Source organism: Kwoniella dejecticola, chromosome 4, assembly GCF_000512565.2.
Source record: "Kwoniella dejecticola CBS 10117 chromosome 4, complete sequence".
NCBI classification, from domain to species: domain Eukaryota; kingdom Fungi; phylum Basidiomycota; class Tremellomycetes; order Tremellales; family Cryptococcaceae; genus Kwoniella; species Kwoniella dejecticola.
In genome coordinates this window covers 1315629-1343437 of record NC_089304.1, presented here as the reverse complement: position 1 = coordinate 1343437, position 27809 = coordinate 1315629, and the positions used below count along the sequence as shown (strand labels likewise).

The window sequence follows — 27809 nt, the reverse complement described above, 5'->3', positions numbered from 1 at the left end:
ATCTTTTACTTCTTCCTAAGTCATCCAAAAACCGTAACTCGCCCTTGACCTGGAAGAACTAACATGTCCATACCCTCTAAATATGTCCAGCACCGCACTACACTTGAGCAGCCCACTCTTTAGCCAATTCTTCGAAAGATTTGGATTTCCATCCTTCGATATCCGGTACACCGTCCGGTCCCCAATTATCGTCTCCCCATTTAGCCTTGATCGCTGCCCCGATCGCCTGGCCCGGTCCAGCTTTCAAATCAGCTTGATATTGTTCTTCACTATAATGCGTGATCACAGCCTGCGATCCGTTGATCTTGGTAAGCGCATCTACGAAGTCCTGGCCCGTTGGCGAGAAATCGTATAATTGGATGGTTTGGTTGACTAGCTGTTGAGGCTTGAGAAGGAGCTGAGCGGTCGCATAACCCAAGTATGGGATCGAGCTGTAGAACGAAACCACGTCAATTGTCATCATCAATAGGCTGAGGGATCCAAAATCTTGTGAACGAGAAAAGAGCAGGTACTCAGACGTACGTGATTCTGAGTGGGTTCTTCAACGAGTTTCTGAAGATTTGCTGTTTATTACCTTTGATATCGGTACCTCCGGCTCTGGCCATGTAGAACAATAAAGATCAGTTCAGGCTCCTGACACCGCCAGCTTGTGTCAAAAAGTTTCAGTAGACTCACTGGAACTTGAAGACGTAAACATCGAATGCGCCTACTCTGATATTGGTGATTGGGACACCCTTCTTCTCAGCGTGCTCCACCACGTGCTCCTTGACTTTGATGACTGCCAAACCTGGAGCTTCCAGCTCTTTCGCGCTCCAGTTCGTTCCGAAATCAGAGTGAACAAATGTCTTCAAAGCCTTCGATCCTTCCAAGGCGTCAATAAGGTATGTCTGGGCTTTGAGACCTGCTGCTCCAACTGTTGACCTATTATGGATCGTGAACGTCAACATGTAATCACTGTGCAAGTAGGCGACGTCCAGTCTCGCTGTCTGTGGAACTGACTTGGGGTAGAAAGAGGCGCGGATACGGGAATGGACAACTCACAACAACACTTCCAAGCCTTCTACAGCTTTCTTATTCTGCTCAGCTCCACTATCATCTAGCTGAACGAGTCGCTTCTCCACATCATCAGGGATCTGAGAAAGATCGCTACCCTCTCTGTAGAGCACCACCAATCTGACTTTGCCGGCTTTGTGGTGTTCCAATAAGTTGGTCAAGATCGATTTTCCGACTAGACCAGAGTAGCCGATATGTCCGATGACGGGCACTGAAGACATGGTTTCTTATTGAAGATTGATCTCAACAGCTTAGGAATCGATTGCAGGATGAGGTTGATGAATGAATGAATGAATGGCTGAGCTTTGACAGATGTGACAATGTGTTGTAGTGGCTGGCAGTGATTTTATTCCGTTAATCGTCAACAGCTATTTATATGTTTGTGTTGATCTGTAATCACGCAACGTCGACACAATCGAGCGTTGCTTCATCTTGAGTAATCACATCAGATGTAGTGATCCGATCCCATTCATCGATCATGCTTTCACCGCGTCACCTCACCTGACCTCATTCTTAGCCATAATTAGAACGAATCAAGCCGACTACTACTCTTTCGGATGATTATCAATCATCCATCCGGGTATCAGATTATGATTACAAATTGCGCTATCAATTCTGTCGGGTTTCCCAGGCACAGGGATCACCATTACGTTGATTGGTCTTTTGAACTCACATGCCGTCGGAAAGGTGATTTGTTGTCTTATCAATCAATGATGTGAGTACGTGCATGCGCATCCCATTCTTATGTCTCTCTACTGTCTAGCTCGCTAAGGTATTGTCCGCCGTAGACATTCTTCCTTTGTATTTCCATCGCAGGTCTCCAAGCTACTCAGGCATAGCTTCTGATCAGATCGACCAGGCTCTGTGATTCCCATCCTTGGATAGGAGGAACATCTGATGCACCCCACTGATCGTCACCCCACTTCGCTCGGAAGGCAGCTCTGATCGCAGTCTTGATGTCTCCCTTGAGATCTTGCTGATAGTCCTCTTCCGCGTACGGAGTCATTTCAGCAGGCCCCCGGTTCTTGATGTCCGTGAGAGCATCGACAAGCTCTTGACCTGAAGGAGCGAAATCGTACAGCTGGACGGTCTGATTTGTGAATTGATCGGGTCGTGTCAAAAGTTGAGCGACCGCATAACCAAGGTACGGCAAAGTACTACATTGATACCTTCCGATCAGTCGCTTCCTCTTTCTGTTTTTACCTAGTAAACGACTCACGTTATCCTCAGTGGATTCTTCAGGGAGTCGCGAAACATCAATTGCTTATTATTTTTGATATCGGTTCCAGCGGCGCTGCACATGATGAAATGACCATTGTCTCGTCAGTCTCAGGACCTACGTGTCACGGTCAGAAAATAGAAAGTGAACTCACAAGAACATGAATACCAATAAATCGAAGATTCCAGTCCGAACAGACGTCAGAGGCACACCCTTCTCTTTTGCATATCCGATAATGGTCTCCTTGATCTGCACAATCTTGAGTCCAGGAGTTTGCAATTCCTCCGATGTGAAATTGACACCGAAATCAGAGTGAATGAACGTTTTCAATCGTTTCGATCCTTCTAGTGCATCAATCAGATGAGTCTGATCCTCGAATCCCGCAGCGCCCACTGCTGATCTGCAAGTCAAAGCCTCAGCATACTGTACAACACCGCCTTCAAGATTCTAGACGAGCGAGGATAACTTACAAAACAACGTCTAGATCTCCAACAATCTCCCGGTTTTTCTCCAAATCAGCCGCGTCTAAAGTGATAGTCCTTCTCTCGATATGATCAGGAATTAGGGACAAGTCGCTGGCTTCTCTGTGCAAGATGACCAAATCAAGAGTACCGAGATCATGCTGTTTGATGAGTTCAGGTAGGATGTGTTTGCCGACTAATCCGGAATACCCCAAGAATCCGATGGTAGGGACGGTCGTGCTTTGCTGAGGAGTCGAGACCATTTTGACAATCCTCTGACAATGCGCTCAACAGTCTGTGATTTGTCTTCATGTCCGCGATGCAAGCTCGAGGCATGATAGATGTCTTATATACCGGTCCATGTACACGCTGAACAGCTTCCAGACAGCTACAACAATAAGTCAGCGTCACCCACATAGCCATCTATAATCAGCGATATGGATTTATGTCATCATGATGACGATTTTCGAGTCATCTTGATAATCAATCCCATCATTCGAGTAATCTGTATCACTACGCATCGCGAAATTCATCAGCACAGGGTTCATTCTTGATGGTCATTATCAAGCAATCACTAATTCGAGGTTGCTCAGGTACCGATCACACTCCTTTGACTTGCCGGCGGAAAGCTCAGCATACGTGGCTACAGTATCTGTCAGCTGTGAATTTGTGAATTATACGACATGGAACCATACAGTAGTTCAAATGCCACAAATCGACAACCTTTGTCAGGGAACATGACGAGACGTGTGCTCTGACGCAATGCAGTCCACATATGTGCACATACATCCCTTGTCATGAAGCACCGAAGACACTACAACCGGGCTTGTCCTCGGAGGTGGCATCGAAGGCTGATGAATGTCAGTTAGGAGTTTGATGCAAGCGCGCATGACGCCCGGTGACGCGCAAAGGTCGTAAATCATCCATTGTGCTGGTCTCTTTTGATAGAATCAGAAGGCGACATGACGAGTTGACTTCCTCATGCCCTGTTGTATTGCTTGTCCTGGTCTAAGTATTATACATATATAATGCCAGCTTTCCCCGGTCGCTTGGAATATGTTCGTTCGTACCACAACCCACTCCAGTACTCTTTTGCTGACCATCTCTGCGTGCCTTGGAAGCCCACCAGCACTCACAAGCTGATTTCCCTATAAGTCTACAGTAGACGTCCCTGCCCAAGCGCTTCTACGGCCATAACTCACAATAGCCACGATGGATATTCCGCAACCAGATGCAGGTTCTGCTAATACATACCGCTCTCCTATCAGCTCGACAGACGCGATGCTATACACCACCGTCACCCTGTATCCTGTTCTTACCAAAGAAGGATACACCGTACAAGGGTGGCACTATGATCATCACGCAAGTAGTCCGCATTGGCTAAAGTCGGATACCGACTACGCTCAGCGGAGGACCGGCGGACGATCGGGCTCGGGTTGGGGAGATCCTGTCGTTGCCCCATATGGCACACTGTACTCGCTTTCGCCCGAGACCGAGATCGTCGACTCTGCTTCTGGCGTCATTCCTGGCAACTTAGAAAACGGTGATTCGTCTCTTAATCCACGACAAGACCAAGACAAAATATTCATGAGAGACGCCTTGCTCTATTTCACCTCCGAAATGATCGAAAAAGTTGATTTCGCCCCTGACGAGCCTGATATTGGCAGATACGCCTCCCATTTGAAGACTATCCAGTACAAGCACTATTTCAATCTAGGGGACGACGTTGAAGTGCACCTTCGCAGGGGGCCGGGAATCAGAGGTCACCAAGCGGGGAACGAGGAGCTGATGTACAAGGCTTACAAGATGAGCGTTGTCTCCCCCGGACAATTCTCTGATTTTCTCAAAAGTGAACCTGCTCAGGATGATCCTGTGAGCTCTGAGGTCGATGGGGTAAGTATTTTGAACAGATCAGCGATCGAGCCGCTCAGATCTAGATCGACCCTATACACGGTCACACCTGGAGGAGATGAACATTCACAAAGATTGGGATTATCACCTTCGCATACAATCACCCTCAACTGGATAGGATTTACCCCGGAGGAGTCATGGGCTTATCAGAACTCGGTTCCAGCATCTGGTGCTCCTCCCGTCCCCGATGAGACTTGGGAAATCCGTCACGCAAATCCGCCCCCCGGATACTATTTTGCTAGAGATCACGCCAATGAGGGTTGGCTCGAGTGAAGTCAGGATCATACTATCGTTGTATCGCCAAGAGGTATTCGGATACAAGGTTGACCAGTTACCACTAATTGCAGTCCAGAACTGGGTGACAGTCAGACGAGACTGGACTTCATGGATGATTATGATATGTTTCATTCTTTCTCAATTTTGCAGATGCATGATGAAGTTTGTGACGTTCTGCAATCTGATCGTCACAAGCTACTCGGCCTTGTCGATTCCAAAGCCCCTGACGCTGAGGTGAAATTTACTCGCGCCTCGTTGCAGGAGCAGCTGTCCAAAATTCGCTGCTTAAGCGAAACAGCTGCGTGCGAATTCTGCTCTGATGCAGTACGAGCGGTCAGTCTAGCCAGTTGTAGGTGCCCAATAAGATGTTGTGATGTATACAGTGCATAGTATGGTCCGATGCGATGATCAGATCAGTATTGGAAATAGCGCAGGTCGGATGTATCAAGATACTTAAAATTTTCCGAAGTCATAATTTAGTGAATGTTTCAATAATTGCAGGTGAGATTCTGCTCTGTGAAGCTGGCGGGTAGGTTAATGTCGATGGACCAGCCTAGTGGACCCGCCGCATATTGTGAGTCTACTTTGTTTTTGGGCCAGTCATGAATCCCATCATCCACGGGTTATCCGGATCCTCGTTCGGGCCCATATCAACTTTTTTCCATGTGAAATTGTTCATGATGAGGGTCATGTACGCCGACATGGTTCTGCCACAGCCTTGGCAAGGCATTGACTGATGATGTTCCATACCCACTTCCAAGAATTCTAATCTGCCTCTGAGAGAAGGGTAAACCTCGATCAATCTATTCGTAAGGATTTCCGCCTTCTTCTTGACCGATGGTTCGTCGGGAATCCACAGCCAAGCACTGCAAAAACTTTGGAATTGATATTTCGTGGCATTTTTCAAGTTGGTGGAATCGCCTGTATCGGTGATGTGGGGTCTGAGGATCTGAGTGAAAAATTGAACGCAGTCGTCGAGCTTCATCACGCCCCATACTTTGGCTCTGTAGCAGAAATCGAACCGGTTGAGGGTACCGTAGACCGGAAAAATCGCCGTGTTGGGTTTTGCCTTAATGTGATGGATGACAACTTTAGGTAGATGACCGTTGGCGAAAGTGAGTCGAAGCTCATTGAGATCGGTAGGTAAGCCGTGCACAGGCGTTTTACCCTTGAAGTGATACCATAAGGGATAGTCGTATGTCCAGCAGAAATATTCTGGCTGGCTGACGTTGGTGATAGACTTGACGAGCTTCAGCATGAATAAGGGATCTTGGATCTTGGTTCCCGAAATGTCAAATGTGAGATGTTTGAGACCGGGAAAGACGACAATATCTTGGCTATGGCATCGTTCGAACGCTTGAACAAGTTGGTGTACGTCGGTTGATTTCGCTTTTCTATGTGTTCGCCAAAGTCCTATAATCAGCTTCGTCGTCCAGGAGGAGAATATGGGTCGGATAGTAATGGACTCACCGACTGATAGCGGAAATACCTTCAGTAGTCAAATCAAGCGATTTGATGATCTTCAGAAATTCCAACTTGACAGGGTGTCCATTTTTCTCGTCTGAGGAGCTATCGTGGTTCCTCTCTTTGTTGAGAACATGCTGGAATGCTTTCGCGAGGGTATTTACCGGATGATTCGATTGTTGATCGTTGATCAACCCGTTAAACAACGAGATGATCTCGGTGAAAGATCGCTGAAGTCGATTATCAGCTTCCTTAGAGCGGAAGATGATATCTTTTCTCGGATTGTCCTTCGTGAATTCCTCGAGGTAGATGAATTGACCAGCTGGAATGATTGTTGAATGTAACCCAATCAATTCTCTCGTCAGCTCGTGATACTGTATGATGATGAGGTCCCACCCTGAACAAACATGGGTCCCAACATCGCTTCTCGGCGAGCTACAGTCGGAGATACGTGACAGCCCGGGCTGATCAGGAAAGAGAGTCGCTCACCTTGCATACGAATAACCAGGGGTACTTCTTCGCAGAGTACTTGACAATCAGTTTGATGATCTCCACTGGAAAATCCTGGAAATTACAAGAGTGGTCTTTCCCATCTCCGTTGTCCATGTGCTGATGGTCGCATTGAGCTGTATCAGACATCTTGACGGTATGGTGGACTCGAAAATTGCAAGAAATACAGATGTTTGATTGAAGGTGAAGAAAGTGAAAAAGGTGAAGAATTAATAACGAGTAGTAGAGAGAAACAAGGCGGTGGGCGCTCGAACTTGAGAAAACTGAGTTTGATGGATAGTGGAGTGGAATCAAGCAAAATTGAGTCAACAAGGTCCAAGCGGTTGATGGATGATGGATGATGCTTGATAAATCAGATCAGCCAAAGGACGTCATGTTTCACCTTCACCTTGATGTTATATCCTTTCGATCGCAGTAGAGATCGATGGAATCGATTCCATTTGACAGCTCAGCTGCGTTTTTCCCTCACCCCTCTCACTTTTTTTAACCTAATGCAACGTTAGCCCAATCAACAATCGAAGCAGCGGCACCAGTCAGTAAGGACGAATCAGTATTTTCATGGTGATACGACCATTTGATATATGCAATGTTTACATGCTCATACTCAACTGATATGTACAATCTATCGTTTCCTTCTACTTCTTCTACTGTCATTGCTGCTTTACACGATAGCTTCTAATTGTTGAGCCAATTGAAGAGCAGGTCCCACCATAAACTCCATCGGCGTTCCCCTACTGACTCCGTGCCCTTTTAACAGATCGAAATTGATGTTGTTGGTCTCACTTGCATCGCCATTGGATGGGAATTGAGCAGCTAACGCTATATCTGGCTTGCTCGATGCTGGGAAAGTGAACATTTGTGTGGATGGTGATAATTCCCATTGTCTGGCTGAGGTGAATTCGGTCAATTTGGAGATTTCGTTAGAGTTGAAGAATAGGAGGGACAGTGCTGATTTGAGTGGAAGGGATTTGTAGGATGTTTCAATGGTTGTCGCTATTTGGACTCTACAACCATTATATGACATATCAGCTCGGCCTTCTCACTAAAATACAAGTAGCAACGAGAAAGACACCTGTAACAAAGTGGACACTATTTTATGTTCAGATCTAAACTCACCGGACAGTCCCCATCAATTTCTCAAGTAAGAAACCGAATTCTTCCCTTGGAACTCTATCTTTCGCTCGATACACCTTGTTATATGCTCCCTCCATCAACCATCTTTCCCTGTGGGGCATAAGACCGTCAGCATGTCCCGATCCGATGTTCTGATTGAGTATCGATGAGTTAAGCTAGACTTACAGGTCAACTGGTAATTTTACGAAGACATCGCTCAATTGCTCAATTTTGAGTGATTCCAGCAAGGTATGAAATTGGGTTAATAATCCTTGACTTAGCAGCGACAACAGGTGCAAGCCTAGAGTTATCGGACGGTTTGGGGATTCGGGGATGATGGAGGATAGGTTATCGTAGAAAGGTTGTAAAGCGGAATTGTATTGTGCGTATGATTTGAGGTTTCCTTGACGAAGGGAATGGAATGTTCCGATCTCCAATATAGATCCTAATTCCGCAAAAGGTGTCAGCTTCCAAGTGATGCGCTTGTTTAACTGCTGAATCTCTTCGCGGAATGCAAGATAACAGCACAATTTATCAAGGCTTACGCGCTGCTACGAGATCCTGAGGATTGGCGGTGGGAGGAGCGAAGTACAATCCAGATTGGGCCAATTCGAGCTATGTGAATCAAGCGTCAGCTGGAGGATCTCTACTTCACATAGTTTACGAGAGACTGACCTTCAGCTTGGCCAGCCTCTTGGACACGTCGTCCCTCGATCCACCAGGTGCGTCGAATGCCTGTTGCAGCTCCGAGAGGGATTGTTGCAGATCAACGGACATTGTGTGGAGGTGGAGGGCGTTGGGTAGGGATATCGAGGAAATGTTGAGAGATCGACGAGAGTAGGGAAGGCGGTAGGCTGATTTCCGTTCTGGCTATTTGTAGGATATACTGGATACGTTGTAGTTGTTGTTCTTGTTGAATTCATGTGTATACTTCTACGTTGAAGAAGACAGCAATCAAAGCCTAATTGATCATGAAGCGAGTAACGACGCGTGGCTTCGTGATGACGCTTAACTGAGTGTGCCACATGACCTCCACCTTGAAATGCCATGAATATCCCCGCCCCGCATGAGTGAGTACTCCTTCGTACGCTACTCACTACCACTTTCCTCAATCATCTACCCATTTCTACCATCAAAATAACCCATCTGCATAAACTACTAGCAATATTGATTAAGACAAGTCACTTACGTCTGACTATAACGAGCCAAGAAATATCTCATCGCATCTCTGCATCATCGAAAGGTCCAATCTTACTTAGGAAGAGCTTAAATTCTCACTAGCACAATCAAGTTGAAAATAAAGAACGATCTCCTCGAATTTAGTTGAACGATACATCGATTGATCTTCTACCTGCGTGAGTTCCCATCCATTTCATCTGTCAGCTGTCAGGCAGTCATCTTGCCAGAACACGCAGCTGATCTTGCTATCAGATACATCACTACATCATGTCCACATCAACTCAAGCTAACGGCCATGCCGACACCAATATCCCTGCTTCTACCCCTGCTACCGGATCAGCTCAACAATCCAAAATTCAGCCAAACGATGTCGGATGGCAATTCGTCCCTCAATACTAGTGAGCATTGAGATCTCGAATTCTTTGCAACAAGCCAGTCTTACGATTCCCCATGGCGGTACATATGCGCGAATCGAAAAAAGGCAACTTGCGAAATTAGAATGATTTAGCTGACGAGATATACCTTCCTTGTTTAGCAACTTCGTGAACAAACAACCTCACAGACTTCACTGCTTCTACAACAAGCGATCGACGTTCGTACATGGAGAGGAGGGAGAGGAGTCCACTGTAGCCTTAGGACAGCAGGTGAGTACCAATACGCTTCCGTTCTCTCGTTTGCTGTATGGACACCAAAGCTAAGCGCACTACTATCGTGTGACAGGAAATCCACGATCAAATCACTGCTATCGGCTACAATGAATGCAAAGTCTACATCCACTCCATCGATTCCCAATCCTCAGCCAATGGAGGCATCATCATCCTCGTTATCGGTGAAATGTCGAATAACCACCAACCGTGGCGAAAATTCACCCAAACCTTCTTCCTCGCTGAACAACCTAACGGCTACTTCGTCTTGAATGACATCTTCCGATATCTCAAGGAAGACGTAGATGATGAGGATATTCCAGAGGAGGAGATAGTTTCTGTCGCTCCCCAAGCTCAAGCCGAACAAGCGCCAGCGCCAGTGGAGGAGCCGGTCGAAGCCAAAGCAGCTGAACAAGTGACCCAAGAAGCTGCTCAAGCTCCTGAACCAGAACCAGAGCCCGTGTCTGCCCCCGCCGAAGTCAAAGAGGAGACCGTTCCTCAAGAAGCTGCTGTAGCGTCTGTCCCCGACAAGGATGTCGCTCCTTCTGAACCCGCACCAGCCGTCGAAGAACCAGTCACATCCGCACCTCCTCCTGCTGAAGAATCACCAGCACCAACCCCTGCTCCCGCTCCCGCTGCTGCCAAGCCAGCTTCTCCTGCTCCTGCTCCTCAAGCCGCCGCTCCTTCGCCTGCTCCACCTGCTCAGCCAGCCGCCCCACCTAAACCCAAGACCTGGGCTTCGTTAGCTGCATCAGGTGGAAAAGCCTGGTCTGCAGCTGTCGTTCCAAACCAACCTGCCGCTTCTACTGCTGCTCCTGCCGCCGCTGCTCCCAGGAAAGAGGAAGCTCCTGCTGCTCCGTCTGCCCCTGCTGCTCAACCTGGTGCTAAGCTGAGTCCGTTCGAAAGCGCCTCAAGGGTCAACACAGCCCATTGCTTCGTCAAGGTGAGTCCGCTGTCGAAGCTAAGCTGTCCATGCATTTCTGGATACCCATAGAATTGGTCTGGGAGCAAGCTGACGTGAAATTGTTTGTAGCTTCCCAACTGGTCAGTAGACAGTCAAAATGCAGGAGAGACCATCTCTGAGAACGACGTCAAGACCGCCGCCTCGAGATTTGGAGGAGTCAAGAGAGTCGAGATCGTCAAGACCAAAGCATGTGCCTTTGTCGAGTTCGCCAAGGTCGAGTCCGCCCGAAAGGCAATCATCGCTTCTTTGCCCGCTTCTCAAGGTGGTGAAGACGGTATCAAGATCGGCAGTGGAAACGGAAAGCTGAACTTTGAGACTCGAAAGGAGAAAGACGAGAGAAGGGGTAACCAGAACAAGCCTCAGGGCCAACAACAACAAGGTCAACATCAACAAGGTAACCGGGGACCCAGACCCCAAGGACAGGTCAACGGTGGTGGAAGAGGCGGAGGTAGAGGTGGACGAGGTGGTGCGAGAGGTGGACAGGTCAATCAGGGCGATAGACAACCCAAGCAATAGTCGGGATTGGTAAATCGGAGCTTTGGCACTTTCCCTTCTGTCATTTTCATTCATTCTACACTTATTCTTATCAGCGATTGCTTCGTTCTTCTCGGTCACATTGACTTTCTGCTTCCTCTTGATTACCTTTCATCAATCTTATACCTTTCTTCATATAGTCTCCAAATTGGATTATCCACGTCCGCGCATCTTCATCTGCACTTGCACTTGCACTGCATACAATACAATTCGACAAAAGTGAATTCACGTAACATCGGACGAAATAGTGGTGATATATGGCGTAAACAGACAGACAAATAGGAATTGATCATGTTCATACTAATTCAGGGAGTTGGAATATCTTACTCAGAGGTTAAGAGGATGGAAAGGGGGGGGGCGCATGAACACATTGTATATACCTACGAACACGAAACGAGGAGATAATTGCATATGCACAAATCATTTTGTCGTTTGATGGGTTTCATGAGTGGTGGGAGGGGCCAAGGATCTCTCTCAGATCAAGCTGTCATGGCATTTGGCGTGCATGAAATTGGTAAGATTCATCCGGGAATACCGGAAAGAGTTCCAAGTAGACTACCAAGCTGATTAATCCGGATTTCAGGCACGCATGTCGGAGGCCAATTCCTCCACCGTGATAAGGAGTAACTTAACGTAATGATGGAAAGTGGGAATCTGGGAAGATGTGAGTATGAGAATAATTTCGTAATTTTCAGAAGGGTGATCGAAGCTGGTACCGCCAAAAGATGACGAATTGTACATCTCGCTGGCTGGATTTGCGGTTTTGTCGCGGACGTATAGTCTACATTTGTGTGTAGACCTTACGAATCATTGGGAATATGTGAAAGACGACTGAGCTGATGAATCAGCATGACGAAGCTCTCTTCGACGACGAGTGGAGGGACACGAGTATCACGAGTATCACTGAGCCGTTAGTCAGATGATGAGATCGTTTCAGAGGTATATAAGACCATCACAGATGTCGAGTCCACTGTCGAGTCCACTCTCCAACTTTATTCTCAAGCACAAAATCAACGAACGGCTAACAGAACAAGGACTGGTCTTTGCATCAAGTGACAAGCAATATCACGTCTAAACAGCTTGAGATATAAATTGCACTTCGCCCTTCCCTCACCCACCAACCCAACTCAAACTAAACTCAGTCAACACACGATGTCCACCCTCAATGTCGGTTTACTCGGATTCACAGGGACAGTCGGTTCCGCCATCCTTGCTCCGCTCGTTCAAGCCCACAAAGACTCCAAATTGAATCTTGTGATCTTACATCGAGAAACCTCTGATTTATCTAAACTTCCTTCTGGAGTCGAGCTCGATAAGAGGATTGTTGAATTGGATGGTAATGAAATTGAGAGGACTAAGAAGGCTGTGAGCGACCTCGATGTGATCATGTGAGTTGGACATCTCTCATTCCATACCATTCCTTCCCCTGAAACCAGAGCAAAATATCCAATTCTTATTGTCATCAAAGGTGGAAGGCCGTCATGCTTACAAATGCGATTGTGATCGATGAACAGCTCGACAGTCAATGGAGAAGGTATATACACCCAAAATTTCTTACTTGACGCCTTAGCCGGGTCGAAGCGACTCAAAACGTTTATCCATTCCGATTTCGGAGTCAATTGGACAGTCAAAGAAGAGGCTAATCCAGCGCTGGCACCTTTACTCACCAAGAAAGAGGTCGTCAAGAAGGCTAAGGAGCTGGGTGTGCCCATTACGAGCGTTAGGATTGGCATTCTAGATCAATTCTTCTTCGCTTATAAGTGAGTTCAAGCACTCTTATATCTCCTCTACCGTACCATCTAAAGGAGTCTGAATCGAGGCTGACGCCGACGCATTGTGCTTACTTCGACTCGACCCGATAGATTCGTCGGAACAGATATCAAGGAGAACAAGATCGAAGTGTACAAAGAATCCCTCAAGAACCTCCTTCGAATCACGTAAGTTATCAGTGAAACCTATTCATAACTAGCCTTGACAGATTCAAGCCGAGTTGAGCTATACTGATTCCGCTTGTCCATCTTAGCTCACTCGAGTACCTGGGATACGCCATCTCTCAGCTCGCTCAGACCCCCGAGAAGATCGCCAACAAGACGATCACGCTGTACGACCACGAGCCCACCGGAAAAGAGATCGTAGATGTCCTCACTAAGATCCACGGTACACCTACCCAGATCGTGGAGTACACTGATGAACAATACCAAGCGGACTTGGGAGATCTCATTCCTGCCATCGGAGCTGGTATACGACGACGATGGGGCGACGGCAATTGGGATAACGAGGAGGGCAAGATTGAGAAGATCGAGGTTGATCGATGGAAAGGAGCGAATTTCGAGGGCCTGGTCAAACAGTATTTGTAATGGCAGATCGCCCTTGGTAGGCTCTTGATTATACGCGTCAAATATCGATCAGTTAAATGCAGGAATGTATTGTACTGTACCATACCATTATTACAAGATCTATCCTGTACACATCTATCTTGAACAAGTCGAGTATTTAGCTGCAAGTCACGGTAGTCGCGACTTTTCCGTTGACCCAAATCTCCAGGTGTTTCCGCCCATGCTCCTTGTCATCGTCCTCTGGCACTCTGGTCTCTAAAGACGAAGGCACCGGTACAGGTCGTTTGAACTCAACTTCCATCCTTCTAATTCCAGTTCCATCTAAAGCATCTATCGGGCCTCGTTCCAGGTAGCTCGCCGCTCCATGTATGGCTTTTGCAACAACATGATTACCATGTGCGATTTTACTTCTAAATCCCAGTAGTCGAGCTGCAAAAGTCGAGGTGTGTATGGGATTATAATCCTTTGACAGATCCGCCCAACTAGACGGCTCTCGAGCACCGATCCTGAATCCTGCGATATTGCACGTTTCCGCCTCGATCTCGTCTGCTTTGGTCGAAGCAGGTGGTGGTTGTGAGTGTTTATGGAAATGGAAAACCAAGAACGTGAACGCCTGTGTATATATCGTTGTTCTCGCTTCTTGTAGCGCTTCTACCAGATCCACCATAATAGTAAATTCCCATCCTCTTTTCACTTGCTTGACCTCTCTACTCAGCCTCGCTTCACAGTTCAACGGCACAGCATCTCTGTTTGTACTCGACTGCGATCCTAATCGTTCCCTCAATGTCTTCTTAGTCGTGGAGGGGTCTTTCAGCTCAAAGGCATTCCGCACGTTGACTGAGCCCACTGGATCTATCGGACAATTGATCTTAGATAGAAGTAGTAACATTGCAGGTTCCGTCAGAGCCGATAAGAGTAGCTGCATGTGATGAGGACTGTCCAATATATCATCCACGTCTAGACTCGTGTTGGAGGAGAGACACTGGATGTATCGCTGAATATCGTGAGGGGTGATTCTGAAAGGCATGTCGAGGGATATGTCCGCATTTTGTAGTGTATATTGTGCATCCACTTCTTGTTTGATATCCAGCTTCAAGCCTAATCCTATACGTCTTAACACGCTTCTGATGATGTGATACACCAGTAATGCGGTGGCTCGGGTACCGCTCAGCTCTCTGGTAGGGAAAGATATACGCGTTGTTTTGGTGGGGGATAAAAGGGGCGATAAGTGAGATAGTCCGCCGAAGATGTATACTGCACCGCCCAAGCAGATCGCAATGCTGGTGACAACGAGTACCAACATGGTGGATGATAGTACCGAAGATGATCGGGAGTCGTACCACTGAGAATATCTGCATGGACGAAGAGAAAAGGAGGAGAAACTGAGCAAAGTGGAATGCGCATGTGGAGGCGAAGCAGGCAGAATTGTGATGATGTCATCAGAGGCACTTCGTGGCGGAACCACCTTCCCAACCAGGCGGTCGATGCATGCATAGATAGTTACTTCAAAGTGAAGGATGAACAAATAGGGGGATATTGGAACACTGCTAAGGGGAGTATGGTCAGAATGTAAAAAAAGGTTAATTGAACCATTGGCAGCAAGACGTATCAAGATTCTCGCTTGCTCAGTAGCCTCCCGGATAATCTGCCGACCCGCCTGGGGGGTAAAGCGCTCCGGCCTGGTCCCTTGCATTGGGATCATTGCCTTCGAACAAGTAGTCGTATTCTCCTCTTTCGGGGGCTTGATACTCGGATGTCTGCAATTGGCTAGATGGCGCGTTCCCAGCGTTGAAGCTCGAGCCATATACATCTTGCGTCTGTGCCGAGGCAGATGTGGGAACTTGAGGGTACAGCCTTTTCTGCCCCAGGGACGAGAACGTCCCCTCGAAGCTTGGGGAATGAGGAGCGTACTGTTCAGATGACGGTGCCCAGCGCATTGTATATCTCATCAGGCCGCCTTGCACGGTTTTGGCCACGTCCACCTTTCGGGTCGCCATGGGCATCGCGAAATCATCGTAAGCGTCGCTGCATTCGCAAGAAAGAAGCGTCTTTCGGCTCAAGATCGACAGAGTGTGTCGAGAGAACTGAGCGCCGCAACCCCTGTGCGAGCCAGGAGCTTTGACTCGCCCTGCCTGATATCTAGTGGCAAGGAGATGAAAATAGGCGAGTTGCTGCTTAAACCCCTCGCTGGTTCGACCCGATACCAACTCCTGTAGAGTGCAAGCCGGAAGATGTTCTGCCAAATAATGTCGCGCGGCTCCAAATGAGAAGGGAGCCGTACAGGCCTTGGTGCAAGGGCCTTTGGTGTAAAACACGCCTACGGTGTTGAAGTCGTGCGGCGTTGCGTCTGTTCTATGATATTGTATGTATGTGGTTGGATCCAAAGCAATGTCCGCCTCGAAACTGTCCCGCTCCAGGTACGACAAATCTCCGTCACTTTGATCATTGATCGTGTCCATAGTGAAGGGTTAAAAGTATGATTTAGTGATGGAAAGAGGATGCTAGATTCTGGGGACGAGGGCGATAAAAAGGGGCAATTCTCATCCACCTTATATGCCAAGTCTAAGGCAAACAAGCTATGCAAGGCCTCAGCGTCTCATCAAAGGAGACTTTCATGCGAAGACGCATCCCGCCTTCTTCGGAGACTAACAAAGGAAGCACGGTCATCAAAGGACGAAGCGTGATGAACAAGGCTCATATCTCGTCATCACGCTTCTGGGCTGGGTCACACCAAGCGTCGCCTTGTCGGTGTTTGCAGGACTCGAAGGTGTCGAGGAGAACGATTGGCAGATGAACTTTGTCTTTGTAGCTGAAAGTGTCCACCATCGACTCCTGATTTGAGAATAGTGTCCTCAGGTTGGTGCTGCCCGCAGCGGGTAAGCTTGCGGATCAAGTATAAGTGCTGCCTCAACGCCGCTGGCAGGCGCTTTGAGCGTTCTGATCCATGTATGAAGCGAGTAATTGCATTTGGAAACGCCAACAATGAAACGCCAACGAATTGCAGGATTATCCTAAAGGCTGGAAGCTCGAAGATGTGGATTTCTAGCAAAAACAAGAAACTCTGTTTGGGACCGTCCCCCACGGCAAGGTCACATCGAGAACCTCAGTATCTGTGAGGGTAGCCCACCGACCCCTCTGGTGAATACTAAAAAGGTTCACTTGCCTGCTCCCCCTGCGCAGGGTTGTCCAATCCTTCGAAGAGTTTGTCGTATTCTGCACCAGTGTTGTCCATTGGTGGCCAAACCAGCTGCGCAAAGTTGGGGTCGTGAGCGGCGCCTGAATAGTCATTATACGCTACATTGCCTGTCTGGTCTGCAGGATCATACCCTCCCTGGTGCCGCTGCCAGAAGTCGCTGTTGTCTGTCCAAGCCGAGGCATCTTGTCTGTGTGAAGTACCATCGAAGGCCGGGATGCATGACGGTGGAATGAAAAGGGGACCACCCGTCTGAGATGATGCCCAAGCGGACATAGTGGTGTCGAAGCTGTAGGGGATTATCTGTGGCTGACGCCTGGGTTCATCCCATTCAACCTGAACTTGTGTATGGTTTCTACTGATCGGTCTGACAGAGACCTTTACACGCCCATGCAAAGCGCCCTCCACGAAAGCGTCATACAGTTCTTCGTATGGGTATCCTTTGTCTTCCATGCCCTTGGAGCACAAAGAGATGGAATGCCTTGAGGTTCGACATTGACAGCCGTCGGGGGCCTCGCTCTGAGGGTAAAGAGACGAAGGCCTAGTCAAAGCTTGACATTGGTAAGATGTACAAGCGTAAAGGAAGTCTTGAAGATACATCCTTGTCAGGTGACTCCACTCGCCAGGTGGTTTTCTGAATTCTTCTGGGTTTATAGTCATTTGAAGTCCGGTGATTTGCGACTCCGGCGCCCTTGACGGATCGTAGTGAGCCTTTCATCTTGATGAGCACCTTGATTGATTCTCAATAATATCCCCAATGACTTCAGGGTCGCCATGGATGGTGCCATCATCGTTACGGAAGGTAAGAAGTCCCTTCACTTCGATAGCTTGATCAGGCTGGAATGTGGGACGGTCCAAACCGCCAAAGAAATTGGTGTCAGCGTCAAAGGTATGGTCCATGACGATTAACCTGTTTGATCAGGGCAATGGATAAAGAGGGCAAAATAGCTTAAGCTTGACGAACTTATTGGCCGGAAAAGGGTACAAAAGTGATATCCGTGCTTGTGGGCATATTCATGGCGCGTTCGAGTCAAGCCTTTATATATGCAACGGTAGTATCAGAATTGAGAGAAGCCATCATAAAAGACGGAGACAATGGGTGCCACCAAATGAAGGGAGCATCGCACAGCAGAAGCAAGCAACATTTGCTGTGGGGTTAAGAATTGGAAATAAAGTTGTCACGTTTGAGCGATTATATGTAATTGCTACTCTATTTCGGTGCCCGTCCATTTTGATAACACCGATGAGGTCATGACACCTCATCCACAGAATGTGTCTGTCTTCTCGCATAAAGGACGATCCCGGGCAAGTGCACGAGACGACTGACCTCCCATGTGCAGTGTGGTCATTGGCCGGGCAGAAGGTTCTGGCTCTGGTCCAAAATACGAGCTTTTATGCATGCCCGTGGAAGAGCAAATTGGGATAGCAAAAAGCGATGAGACCATATTGTAGCTGCAAGTTGTAGGAGAGTCGACTTCAGTGAGAAAGCGGATTTCTGCGGTGTGACGTGCGTTATCGGACAGGAGTGCTTGGACAAGTGGCAGCATGCAATCCCATCCAAGATACTAACACTGTTTATTGTGATGTCGATCTGTGGTCTCGTCAGCGAGTGAAGGCAGTGTCATGAGGTCAGGATGCTATTTTTCTCGTGTCCGAGTGTTGTGCTTCGATCGAGTCGTGGGCCGGCGCTTAGAGACCCATGATGCAACCATGATGGACACATTCAACCCACCCTATCGTTCTTTCTTTTCTTCTTCTTTCTTTCTGTCTATGCTGACCTATCTTTTCAACGTCTTTTGTTCCAGTCTTCTTCCCTCCTTTCTATTAGTTCGATATTCATCTGTGTGTTTTTCTGTCTTGCCATATTCCTGCATTTACTGCTGTGTGACACGCTCGCGCTTGGTCCCTCATAATGCCCAAGCGACTCCGCAGAAAACCCCGGCATTCTCACTCCGATGCCAGTCCTTACATGCAGCCTATGCCTAATGCCGCTCACGGCTGGAAATACTTGACATACGAGATGCTTCAGCTGGTTGGCTGTTATGCGGAGAAGAAACATAGCCTAATGATGGTAGACAAGGTGAATTGAAAATGTATATTACATTCAGAGTAGAGGAAAAGACTGACAACTGTCCTGGACAGAGGACTTGCGAGGCGGTGGGGCCGATCCTCTACGACTCAGAGGTTGAGCACTTGAAGACCCCGGAGGCACCGGATCATTGTGAATGCGAAGATCTGTTCCTTGGTACAGTATGCTGGAAGGGGGTGGCAAACGAGTTTCGAAGAAAGCGCCTTTTGGACCTCATGCAAAGGAAGCATTTTTAGGGGGTATTCGAAGTGCAGCCTTCCTCTTTGGCGATAAAAGCCCAAAGGATGTACTTGCGATACTGGTGAGTACACAGGTGATGTTGACTTCGATTTGGCTTTTGCGGGATGAATGAGAAAGACGGGCTCTGGTGCGACACAATTGAACAAAGTCGGAAAATGATCAACTCGCATCCCGATACTCCACCTCTGCCAAAACTCGAAGAGCTTACCACAATAGCATGACAAATAGAGGATCCGAAATTGATGACTATCCTTGTCGGAGCCATCTGCGCTATGTGCATTCCGAAAGCCTTCTGTTGGCACTACAAGTTCTTGAGGGCGCCAACAATGCATTACACCGAGCAGGACGATTTGCATAACATCACCTTTTTCGGTAACACAATGCCTCAAGTAGTAATACATCATACATTCCTCGATGCGATCCCAATCGCTGGGACGCTCAACCGGGCATACCTGCACGAATACGATAGGCGTCTGCCATACAATCGGACCGCCGAATACTGGGGAGCCTACATCGCGGAAAGGTTGTGGAGATTCTACAGGCTGGAGACGAATACAAAGATCAAGAATAGAAACAAGATCAAAGAGATGGAACAGAGAAATCAGAAGAGGTTAGAGACAACTTGGGAATTTGTCGGGACTGAACAGTACATCGAGCCACATGATGGTAGACACTTCGACTGGATTGAAGATCTTGTAGAGTCGAAGGTCCCCGAGTGCTTTGGAAAGATTAGACTTGTGACAGTCAAGGAAACGCCTCCCTGTGAATCATATGGGATGCTCTGTAAGTAGATGTGAGGATACTGCAGGAGGTTGATAGAAGGTCACTCGTTCTGATTAGCAAAGTCTGGTAATCTGTCCTTGTCCCTGTCCATTGGGTAGATGTCCCTGTGAAGGTGGTTGATGTGACGCTTGGATCGCTGCGTTATTCATTGAAGAACCCTGACACAAGGCTCAAGCTCTGACCAGATATCGCTCTGACCAACCACTTTGTTTACATCTCTTCTGCTCACTGAATGATCTTGTGCTGCATAATCCATGATTATTGGGCATAACCGTCACCAGCTCGAGAATGAATCATCTATGTCGATAGCACCAGATGAATTCCGTGTACCAGCAAAGCTCCTTCCAGTCTTTCGATGGGACCCAGCGCATTAATTTTCACTCGGCTTTCGGAACAGCTTGTTCGGTATGGTCGATCCAAACGACCTTCCAGTGCAGCTCTGCAACGACGTCCGGCGTATCATCAATTTGTTTCGCAACTCCCTTCGGCATAAGTAGTAATGCCTACCAATTCACCCTACCAGCCAGCACAACCGGGGAGCAGCTGAACTATGACATCGTGGATGGGTCAGGGAGGTCTTTTGGCTGTTTTATGCCTGAAGGAGAACGAGTCGGATGGGCAACTTCGAGGATGGGGCCACAAGCCGAGAAAAGGGATGCTGCTGCTCAAGCTTGCCGCATGCAAGAGATGAAGAAGGCAGCATCGAAACGTAGAGCATCGATCGTACGGGAAAGGGAAAGATCAGTAGAATTTATTGCTGACCACAATGTTTCGTGTGAGCGATTGAAAATCTTCGACTTGCACCGAGCATAGCTTACAGGCTTTGAATTGCGATGACAGCCAAGAAGAAAGTGAGGCCTGTTCGAGACGTACCGCCCCATCTCACCGTCAACTCAGTGGCCAAACCTCATCCAGACACTATCGGTAGTTCGATGCTTCCGATCGATGTTACCTCGTCTCCAGCTCAGTCACCTCAATTACTCCCCGACCCTCTGTTCTTCCCAGGTCAACCAACAAGCACGGCTTACACATTTGCTCGCTACGAACCCGCGACCCCTGCACCTTCACTAGCAGCGGAATCTGACTTCATCCCTTTCCCAAGATCGTCCCCGGCTCCTTCTGATATCCTTGGCGAAAGCTTGAAGGGTCAAGCAGATGTGGTAAACAGGATCTCTACAGGGGGGCCCCCACCGTCCAAAGAAAATGACGAGCAGGTAGAATTACGGAAACCCAGAAGAAAAAGGAATACGGCACACAAAGAAATGACAGGGGCGGAGAAGGTCAAAGCTGTTCAGATAGCCGCGGCGCAAAGGAGAGGGCTGTCGTACGAGCAGTACACACACAACAGACTTCACAACAAGGCGACAAATACCCAGGCCTTGAGGTCAATGAGGAAGAAAAGGAAGTAGTCTTGAGATGGCCGCGTTCGAGAGGATCAATCGGAGTAATGGAAGGTAGATCGTGCTGGATTCTCTCCGCATGCATGGAATGGTTTGATCAGTGAATATGATCTGCCACCTGATGAGTCCGATTCAAGCTATCCCAGATCCTCTTGCCCATACTGCCTCGTATAAGCTTCTTCTCCTCGCATATACGATCGAACTCATCGACGATAACGTCTTTCTCAGCCTGAGAAGCGGATTCCCAAGCTTTACCTCCGTGGTACAGTTTCGTCGCTTCTACTTGAGTGAGATTCGATCCGGTATCCGATAAAGAGGCTACGATGCCTTTCATCGAGTCAGACACGAGGGAAAATATTCCTGCGAACGGAAGGGACCAAACTGAAGAAACCGTCAGTAAACTACTCCACTGCTTGGTACGACTCCGGTGATTGTACGACTGCATCAAATGAGGCTGAAAAAAAATAGGTTTGAGCTTACCATTCATAAGGCCTTGCGCCACACCTTTCGCCACTTCGCGCGAATAACAGGCTCATCAGCCACCTGTGCTTGTGCCATGATACTATTCGAAGACCAAAGACACTTACCGGCGGAAGACTCTGACGTTCCAAGCGATCGCGCGTTCTGCGCCGCCTTCATAGGGGTAGTCACCAACCCCGTGATACCGTCATAGACTGCAAAATCAAATTAGCGCAGATGAGTCATGATCTTCATTACTTGACCGCATCTGGCGTTCTCGACAAGAATGTGCTTACACCCGTATGCGAATTGCTATGATCCACGGAGCAGAAAGATCAGCATTACTGATACAGTTGAGATTTCCACTGGATAGCTTACCTTCCCTCCCTCAGCGAAGCCGGACTGCGCATCCTTGATCTTTCCTTTCTGCCTGACGTCGTATCCATACGCTCTGGGCAGATTGTGCAATCCTGTGGTCCACCCGTCTAGAATCTTAGAAGCGCCAATAAAAGGGAAAGCGCCGATAGATGCTGAACCCTTCTTGGGATTAGTCACCATATTCACCAACCCCTCGCCGAGGTCTTGAGCGATGTCAATTGTCGCGTCCACAGTCCCCGTCATAGGATCGTAGGCTTGACGTCTGTTTTGCAAAACATCAATATATGACATCACACAAGTCGCAGCAGGAAGCCTATTCTGCGAGTATGAAAATTATACTCGCGATGTTCTATATTCCGCAGAGCGAAGAGGCTCCAACGAGCTGGATTTTAATCGACCGCTCTTGATCAAGGTGGCAGCTGCGAAAGCCGATAATCGAATATCTAGCGACTCGTAATACCACTCCGCCACTAGATCTGGACGGACTTCGCAATGCATCCTGTCCAAGGGAAGTTTGTGATAGAAAGAATCAACGCCTCGCTGAACACCATCTTCCGAACGAATGATCTCTCCCATTCGACCGGCAGCGGTTAGTGTCTCCTTGGACAATGCTTGTTGTATGGCCATAGTTAGATTTTCCACGTTCAGTCTATCCGCAGGTATCCTGCATTCCAGCCGCTCCAGTCAGACACCTAGAGGCAAGCGGAAACGATAGAGAGAGACTCACGGTTCCGGACCGGCTCCAGCTCTGTGTACCATATTTCCCCACTAAGCGGTGCATCAGCATGCTAAAGTGTGCAAAGAAAAGAAGGCAAACTCACGAAGACTTGATCGCCGAAGAAAGGCACAATGATGCTTGGACGACCATTTGCTAGGCCGATCGCTGTCGTTCCAGCACCTCCATGATGACATACAGCAGATACGCTGGTCACAATATATTAGATGCCTGTAGCCCGCCCGTGCTCTCAGCCTGTAGAACCAGTCACTTACTGTTTAAACAACCAATCGTGCGGTACATTACCTGCCAGACAGCTCGATCAGTGTGCTGCATTTCCCAGTGCAGACTTTCTGTTCCCAGTGCAGGTCGACCTGATCGCAAGGGCAGAATCACCTAAGAGAAAGACGTCATCGGAACTCTCCGCACCCCCAAGTCCCGCCCATCCTGCACTGATCAGTACTCGGACGCCTGCTTTGCGGACAGCTTCTAGGAGGATCTGCGACATCTTCACAGGATCTTTTACCGGGACAGACCCAAAGCTACAATTCACGCAAAGGCAATCGTCAGCAAAGGTTAGAATCGAGGGCCGGTGAGCCATACTTGTCGCTCGCGGAAGAAGACATCGTTTACTGACCCGATGTAGATAGGAGCCGGGCCAGATGCCAAGAATTTCGCTAGATCAGGCGGTGGAGTATATTCCTGTGCATCGTTTCAGCGTGACCTGACCTCGGTGGAACAATCATCGAGCTTTGGACTGGCAATGCTGGTCAGTCTGGCTTACGGTTGAGAGATCCAGGAAGTAGAATCCGCTGATATCGATATTTGATTTCCAATCTTTCGGCTTGGGAATCAGTGCAGGCGACCAGCAATACGTATAAGGGATCTTCAGCCGATGGATCACTCCGGTACCGGAGTGCGACGACAAGGCGGGCAGGCCAAGAGTCTTGCATCGAAATTTGTTGATGACCCGCTGAAGACCTAGCCAGGTCAGGTGGTCTGCTAAGGCGTATGAAACGTAGTTCGAGGTTTGAGGGCTGGGCTCCTCAGAGACGTCTTTGTCTTTGCCTTTGCCTTTGGTCTTGAATTGCAGATCAACGAGAGGATGAGGAAAGGCAGTCGTCGGGGACCAAGGCATGGCTATTACCACATGAAAGATTAGCCGGTCAAGTTGTATGTCGTATGTTAGTCTAGACCAGGGAGAGCACGAAGAAAGACACACTGAATGACATATGTAGGGGGACTGTGAAGCACACGGATGAGCCAATTTGATCTGATTGTCAATGCCGTTGGCTTAGACTCACTTCCGAGAGCCTCAGCGACGTGTATATGCCCAAAACAAGGCGGGTTCGCGATGATAGCATTGGCAGAGAACGGGATCTGCGTTTCCAAGTCTGGGAAAACGCAGGCTCTGAAAGTACCCGCCAGAATCTAGCACGGATATGAAGAACGTTAGCGCCATACCTTAGACTAGAACTCCAGCTCGGAGACTGTAGAAACGGCATTGCGATTCAGCTGAGGAGTGGCTCACCTCTTTCAGCATTTTGGTGTTCTTTCCGACATCTCCGCTTTTCAAGCTCTTCCATCCTGGGATCAAGCCTGGATCTGCAGTTCACCAGAATTTAGACAACATTTTTCATCCGCGGTCAGCTTCACTGCTGTCGTTGCAGAGTACGATATGTCACTACTCACTCTTGACCATATATGCCATCAATTCTCTGGGATCTCCCCCAATATCGAAGAATTCTACTTTCCTACTGGACGCTTCGCGCACAAAGTCTCGGAACTCCTTGTGCTAGCATGTGTAGATCTGTGATCAGCAAATTACATTTGACGCAAGGGTTTGATATCAAGGTCTTCAGATATAAAGGACCTACCGTACCCAGCCTGACGCGATGTCCATCCTCCGCCAACCTCATGCCCAGTGCTATGTACGGCTGAACATCCCCTCGCGAACCCACAATCAGAATAAGGATATTCAGCCTGGGCACACGAGGTTGCTGTGCTGCAATCGATGAAGTGAAATCTTCATCACTGTCACCATAAACTCCCTCGGCCTCTTTCAGACCTGCACTTTCCGCTAGGTCATGCACGTCTTTCCCGTCAATATCTAATTTGAGCTTCCCCGTAGACTTTTCGAAATGCGCATTGGAAAGGAGATCGTCATAAGCTAATTCTGCCTCTTCGTCGGCCTTTCTGAGGTAGCTGTCTGTCTGAGTTGAAGTGTACGAGGGTCGCCGAGATGGTCCGCCCTGAGTCTGGTTCTCATCGACTAAGGAGTATGGTGGGGTTGGCAGCGGTTTATCGCTCATTGCGACTCCGATTGCGATGTGACAGGGGTATTGTCAATTCGATGTTTGGCTTGCCACGTAGCTCAGAGAAGCGTGAACTCAGTCTAGTCTAGCGATTCCGTTGTGTCTATGATCCTCAAGTATTTGTACTTCGCTCACATCTCTAAAAATTATTTTTGCTGCACATAACTTACTCGAACATATATGGTTTTGAGTGTGAACTGTTGACAGCATTTGTGATGACGATCTTTCGGGGAAACTCCGTGTCGGTAAACACAGCACCCCCGGACATTCCGAAAGTCGATCTCTTAGTCCTCGTCGCTTCGCGCTGCGCTAAGATTATTCTTCTGAGGCTATGCCGCCGATGTCTTCTCCATCGCGAGCATAGATGACAATGATCGGTCCGCGTCCGCACAGAGGACTCATAGATGCGGATCATCGTATTTAAGATCGGCCATAGTACAGTATCCTGTTTTTGATTGTCGATCGGGTACCGATCGGCAAGACGCATCGTCACAAAGCTGTTTCTCCTTTCCCTTCTGAGTTGGAAAACTAGAGTCTCAATGAGCGAAGTTGGGCTGGTCAAGTCGTCCATGATAATGTGGTACATGCTCCCTACTGATTCACAGAATTGCACTGATCTACTAGTGGTCCGTGCGTGAGACATGAATTGTCAGAATACTGGCCACCTAAGTTGGGTCACTCCGATCAACTGCCGATCAGCCTGAGCCGGCACAAGCGTTCTCTTCTCCTCCCTCGATCCGTTCTATCTTCGCAGATGAGCTTGATCTCTCCAGCACTGAGGCTTGTATCTTGTCACCGTAGCTCGAAACCGTAGCCTTTCTTGGACATGTCTTCTCCGCCGAGCAGCCCTGAACCTATGGACATTGACGAGCCTTATCCCCTTTACTTTTATTCTACTCATCGCGCAGACACTCCCTCGAAGAATCTTGATGGATCATTGACATTCAAAGCTGAACCCGAGGGCCCGAATAACCTCTTAAATATCCAAGATGACTTGGCCTCAGACATATCTTCCTTGGCTATCGACTGGAAACCCCTCAACCCGGACATCGTCTCGTATACCAATCATTCAGAATCATGCTACCCTCTACCTCTACAGCTATATCGGCCTGCTCTCACAAGCCAACCAGATAGGGACATATGTATATCTCCTTCGCCGTCTTCATCCTACGTGCTAGACGACAGACCAGTAGATCCATCAAATTACATCATACCCACCACTCATATCCCAGAAGACAGATCGAAATACCTCGACCCGCGAATCCCCACGGATGTCTTTTGGGATTTCGTAGACCAGAGAAACTTTGCCCGATCGGAGGAGAGAAAAGAACGGAGAAGGTTCATGATGGATTCATATGGTTATTCATACAGCCTTAATTCTGACTACAGTCCCTTTGGTGGTGGGACTCCAACCAGCTATTATTCGCCTTCGCCTTACCGTTTCCGATTGGACGATGATGAAGATGGTACGGACGAATGGGGCTCTTTGAACCCGATCAGATGGCCTGACATGGCTCGTAGATCCACATTCCCAGGTCCGGGCCCAAGCGAATATTCACTCTACAATGATCGGATGTCCTTTGCGGGAGTCGAATTGATCGATAGTAATTTCGTCAAGTATAGGTTCACCACCAAGGACGAATACGAAGATGGTGATGCCAATTCGCAGGTATCTGGAATGACCAGTACCAGCAAGAGCACAAGCAAGAGCAAGAGCAAGACCAAGAAGAGAAGAACCGCCCGTGTGAATCCGAAAGCTTTCAAAAGATTGGTCAGAAGTACAGAGCAGTATAATAAGGATAAAGCGAAAGTGGACGAAGCTAAGCGTCAGCGATATCGAAAGATCAATGATTTGGCTTTGTACTGCGCGGTGAGCTCCCGCTTGCTTCGACTTCAATAACACCGGGTACGATGTACGGCTGACTGGCTGGTTTGCTGATATGGGTGAGTTGTAGACGATCAGCGATAAGCGGAATAAGAAAGGGGTAGAACTCATGTCGCGACTATCGGCGGCCGGAGACAGAGAAAGAAAGCGTATTGGTTGGAAGTGAGCGGGGAGATAATGCTGGATATGGCATTCTTCGAGATCTGCCTGTCTGACGAAATGGGAGGGTTTGATCTATGTGGGCCTGGTCGAGGATCTTCTTCTTGGATGATGAGAGAAGAAGTGATACCTAAGATCTGTTTGGGAATTGGGTATAGGCGATGTTAGTATGGTCCTTCAGTTCGCGTCGAGATGTATCAGTACAAGGACAGGCGAACGATTCGGCGCTGGCTTCGACAATACGATGCGCAGGTGAGGAGTGAGGGGGAAGCGACAGACAGCGCCGAACGGTTCGACTAAGCCCATCGATGACATTCCCAGCTTCCATCACTCAATCATTCCCATCCGTGGTCTTTGTCCATTGCCGAACGTCCCGGATAGTCTCTTCTCCATATCAAGCGCTTGAATTCTGGGAATGAGCGATGGACCGAATCGCTGTGCCACAGCGGTATCATGTACACGTTGCATGCCTTAGCTGCAACATCCACGTCCTGAAGAGAAATTACAGCCACATCCAAAAGCCATCATT

General features: G+C 48.3%; 13 protein-coding genes across 13 annotated transcripts; 5 read left to right on the top strand and 8 right to left on the bottom strand.

Moving 5' to 3' along the window:
* Positions 1-97: 97 nt before the first annotated feature.
* On the bottom strand, positions 98-1274 carry I303_103768 (uncharacterized protein; the record flags this gene model as incomplete). The annotated part of the gene is made up of 4 exons (XM_018407102.1): positions 98-431; positions 523-597; positions 676-921; positions 1042-1274. 4 exons carry the CDS (start codon positions 1272-1274, stop codon positions 98-100), a joined length of 888 nt encoding a protein of 295 aa, XP_018263910.1.
* Positions 1275-1882: 608 nt separating this feature from the next.
* Positions 1883-2996, bottom strand: I303_103767 (uncharacterized protein; the record flags this gene model as incomplete). Its single annotated transcript, XM_018407101.1, has 4 exons — positions 1883-2210; positions 2273-2347; positions 2427-2672; positions 2743-2996. 4 exons carry the CDS (start codon positions 2994-2996, stop codon positions 1883-1885), a joined length of 903 nt encoding a protein of 300 aa, XP_018263909.1.
* Positions 2997-3945: 949 nt separating this feature from the next.
* On the top strand, positions 3946-4917 carry I303_103766 (uncharacterized protein; the record flags this gene model as incomplete). Its single annotated transcript, XM_018407100.1, has 1 exon — positions 3946-4917. One exon carries the CDS (start codon positions 3946-3948, stop codon positions 4915-4917), a length of 972 nt encoding a protein of 323 aa, XP_018263908.1.
* Positions 4918-5500: 583 nt separating this feature from the next.
* I303_103765 (uncharacterized protein) lies at positions 5501-7023 on the bottom strand (the record flags this gene model as incomplete). Its single annotated transcript, XM_018407099.1, has 3 exons — positions 5501-6314; positions 6391-6614; positions 6874-7023. 3 exons carry the CDS (start codon positions 7021-7023, stop codon positions 5501-5503), a joined length of 1188 nt encoding a protein of 395 aa, XP_018263907.1.
* A 532-nt stretch (positions 7024-7555) lies between these two features.
* I303_103764 (uncharacterized protein) lies at positions 7556-8784 on the bottom strand (the record flags this gene model as incomplete). The annotated part of the gene is made up of 5 exons (XM_018407098.1): positions 7556-7898; positions 8011-8118; positions 8194-8452; positions 8553-8622; positions 8683-8784. 5 exons carry the CDS (start codon positions 8782-8784, stop codon positions 7556-7558), a joined length of 882 nt encoding a protein of 293 aa, XP_018263906.1.
* Positions 8785-9453: 669 nt separating this feature from the next.
* Positions 9454-11310, top strand: I303_103763 (uncharacterized protein; the record flags this gene model as incomplete). The annotated part of the gene is made up of 4 exons (XM_018407097.1): positions 9454-9584; positions 9722-9830; positions 9907-10773; positions 10864-11310. 4 exons carry the CDS (start codon positions 9454-9456, stop codon positions 11308-11310), a joined length of 1554 nt encoding a protein of 517 aa, XP_018263905.1.
* A 1170-nt stretch (positions 11311-12480) lies between these two features.
* Positions 12481-13685, top strand: I303_103762 (uncharacterized protein; the record flags this gene model as incomplete). Its single annotated transcript, XM_018407096.1, has 4 exons — positions 12481-12716; positions 12843-13088; positions 13191-13265; positions 13352-13685. 4 exons carry the CDS (start codon positions 12481-12483, stop codon positions 13683-13685), a joined length of 891 nt encoding a protein of 296 aa, XP_018263904.1.
* A 136-nt stretch (positions 13686-13821) lies between these two features.
* Positions 13822-14967, bottom strand: I303_103761 (uncharacterized protein; the record flags this gene model as incomplete). Its single annotated transcript, XM_018407095.1, has 1 exon — positions 13822-14967. One exon carries the CDS (start codon positions 14965-14967, stop codon positions 13822-13824), a length of 1146 nt encoding a protein of 381 aa, XP_018263903.1.
* A 322-nt stretch (positions 14968-15289) lies between these two features.
* On the bottom strand, positions 15290-15667 carry I303_103760 (uncharacterized protein; the record flags this gene model as incomplete). The annotated part of the gene is made up of 1 exon (XM_018407094.1): positions 15290-15667. One exon carries the CDS (start codon positions 15665-15667, stop codon positions 15290-15292), a length of 378 nt encoding a protein of 125 aa, XP_018263902.1.
* A 1142-nt stretch (positions 15668-16809) lies between these two features.
* Positions 16810-17133, bottom strand: I303_103759 (uncharacterized protein; the record flags this gene model as incomplete). The annotated part of the gene is made up of 1 exon (XM_018407093.1): positions 16810-17133. The coding sequence occupies one exon, from the start codon at positions 17131-17133 to the stop codon at positions 16810-16812; it is 324 nt and encodes a 107-aa protein (XP_018263901.1).
* A 1636-nt stretch (positions 17134-18769) lies between these two features.
* On the top strand, positions 18770-21378 carry I303_103758 (uncharacterized protein; the record flags this gene model as incomplete). The annotated part of the gene is made up of 6 exons (XM_065968838.1): positions 18770-18937; positions 19000-19107; positions 19170-19247; positions 19417-19969; positions 20541-20744; positions 20810-21378. 6 exons carry the CDS (start codon positions 18770-18772, stop codon positions 21376-21378), a joined length of 1680 nt encoding a protein of 559 aa, XP_065824910.1.
* Positions 21379-21466: 88 nt separating this feature from the next.
* Positions 21467-25233, bottom strand: I303_103757 (uncharacterized protein; the record flags this gene model as incomplete). Its single annotated transcript, XM_018407090.2, has 17 exons — positions 21467-21750; positions 21850-21882; positions 21957-22043; positions 22125-22140; positions 22207-22468; positions 22550-22870; positions 22934-22974; positions 23028-23130; positions 23197-23227; positions 23318-23463; positions 23559-23623; positions 23706-24061; positions 24144-24164; positions 24226-24352; positions 24453-24526; positions 24614-24716; positions 24799-25233. The coding sequence occupies 17 exons, from the start codon at positions 25231-25233 to the stop codon at positions 21467-21469; spliced, it is 2505 nt and encodes an 834-aa protein (XP_018263898.2).
* Positions 25234-26062: 829 nt separating this feature from the next.
* On the top strand, positions 26063-27287 carry I303_103756 (uncharacterized protein; the record flags this gene model as incomplete). The annotated part of the gene is made up of 2 exons (XM_018407089.1): positions 26063-27106; positions 27192-27287. The coding sequence occupies 2 exons, from the start codon at positions 26063-26065 to the stop codon at positions 27285-27287; spliced, it is 1140 nt and encodes a 379-aa protein (XP_018263897.1).
* Between the last annotated feature and the right edge of the window lie 522 nt (positions 27288-27809).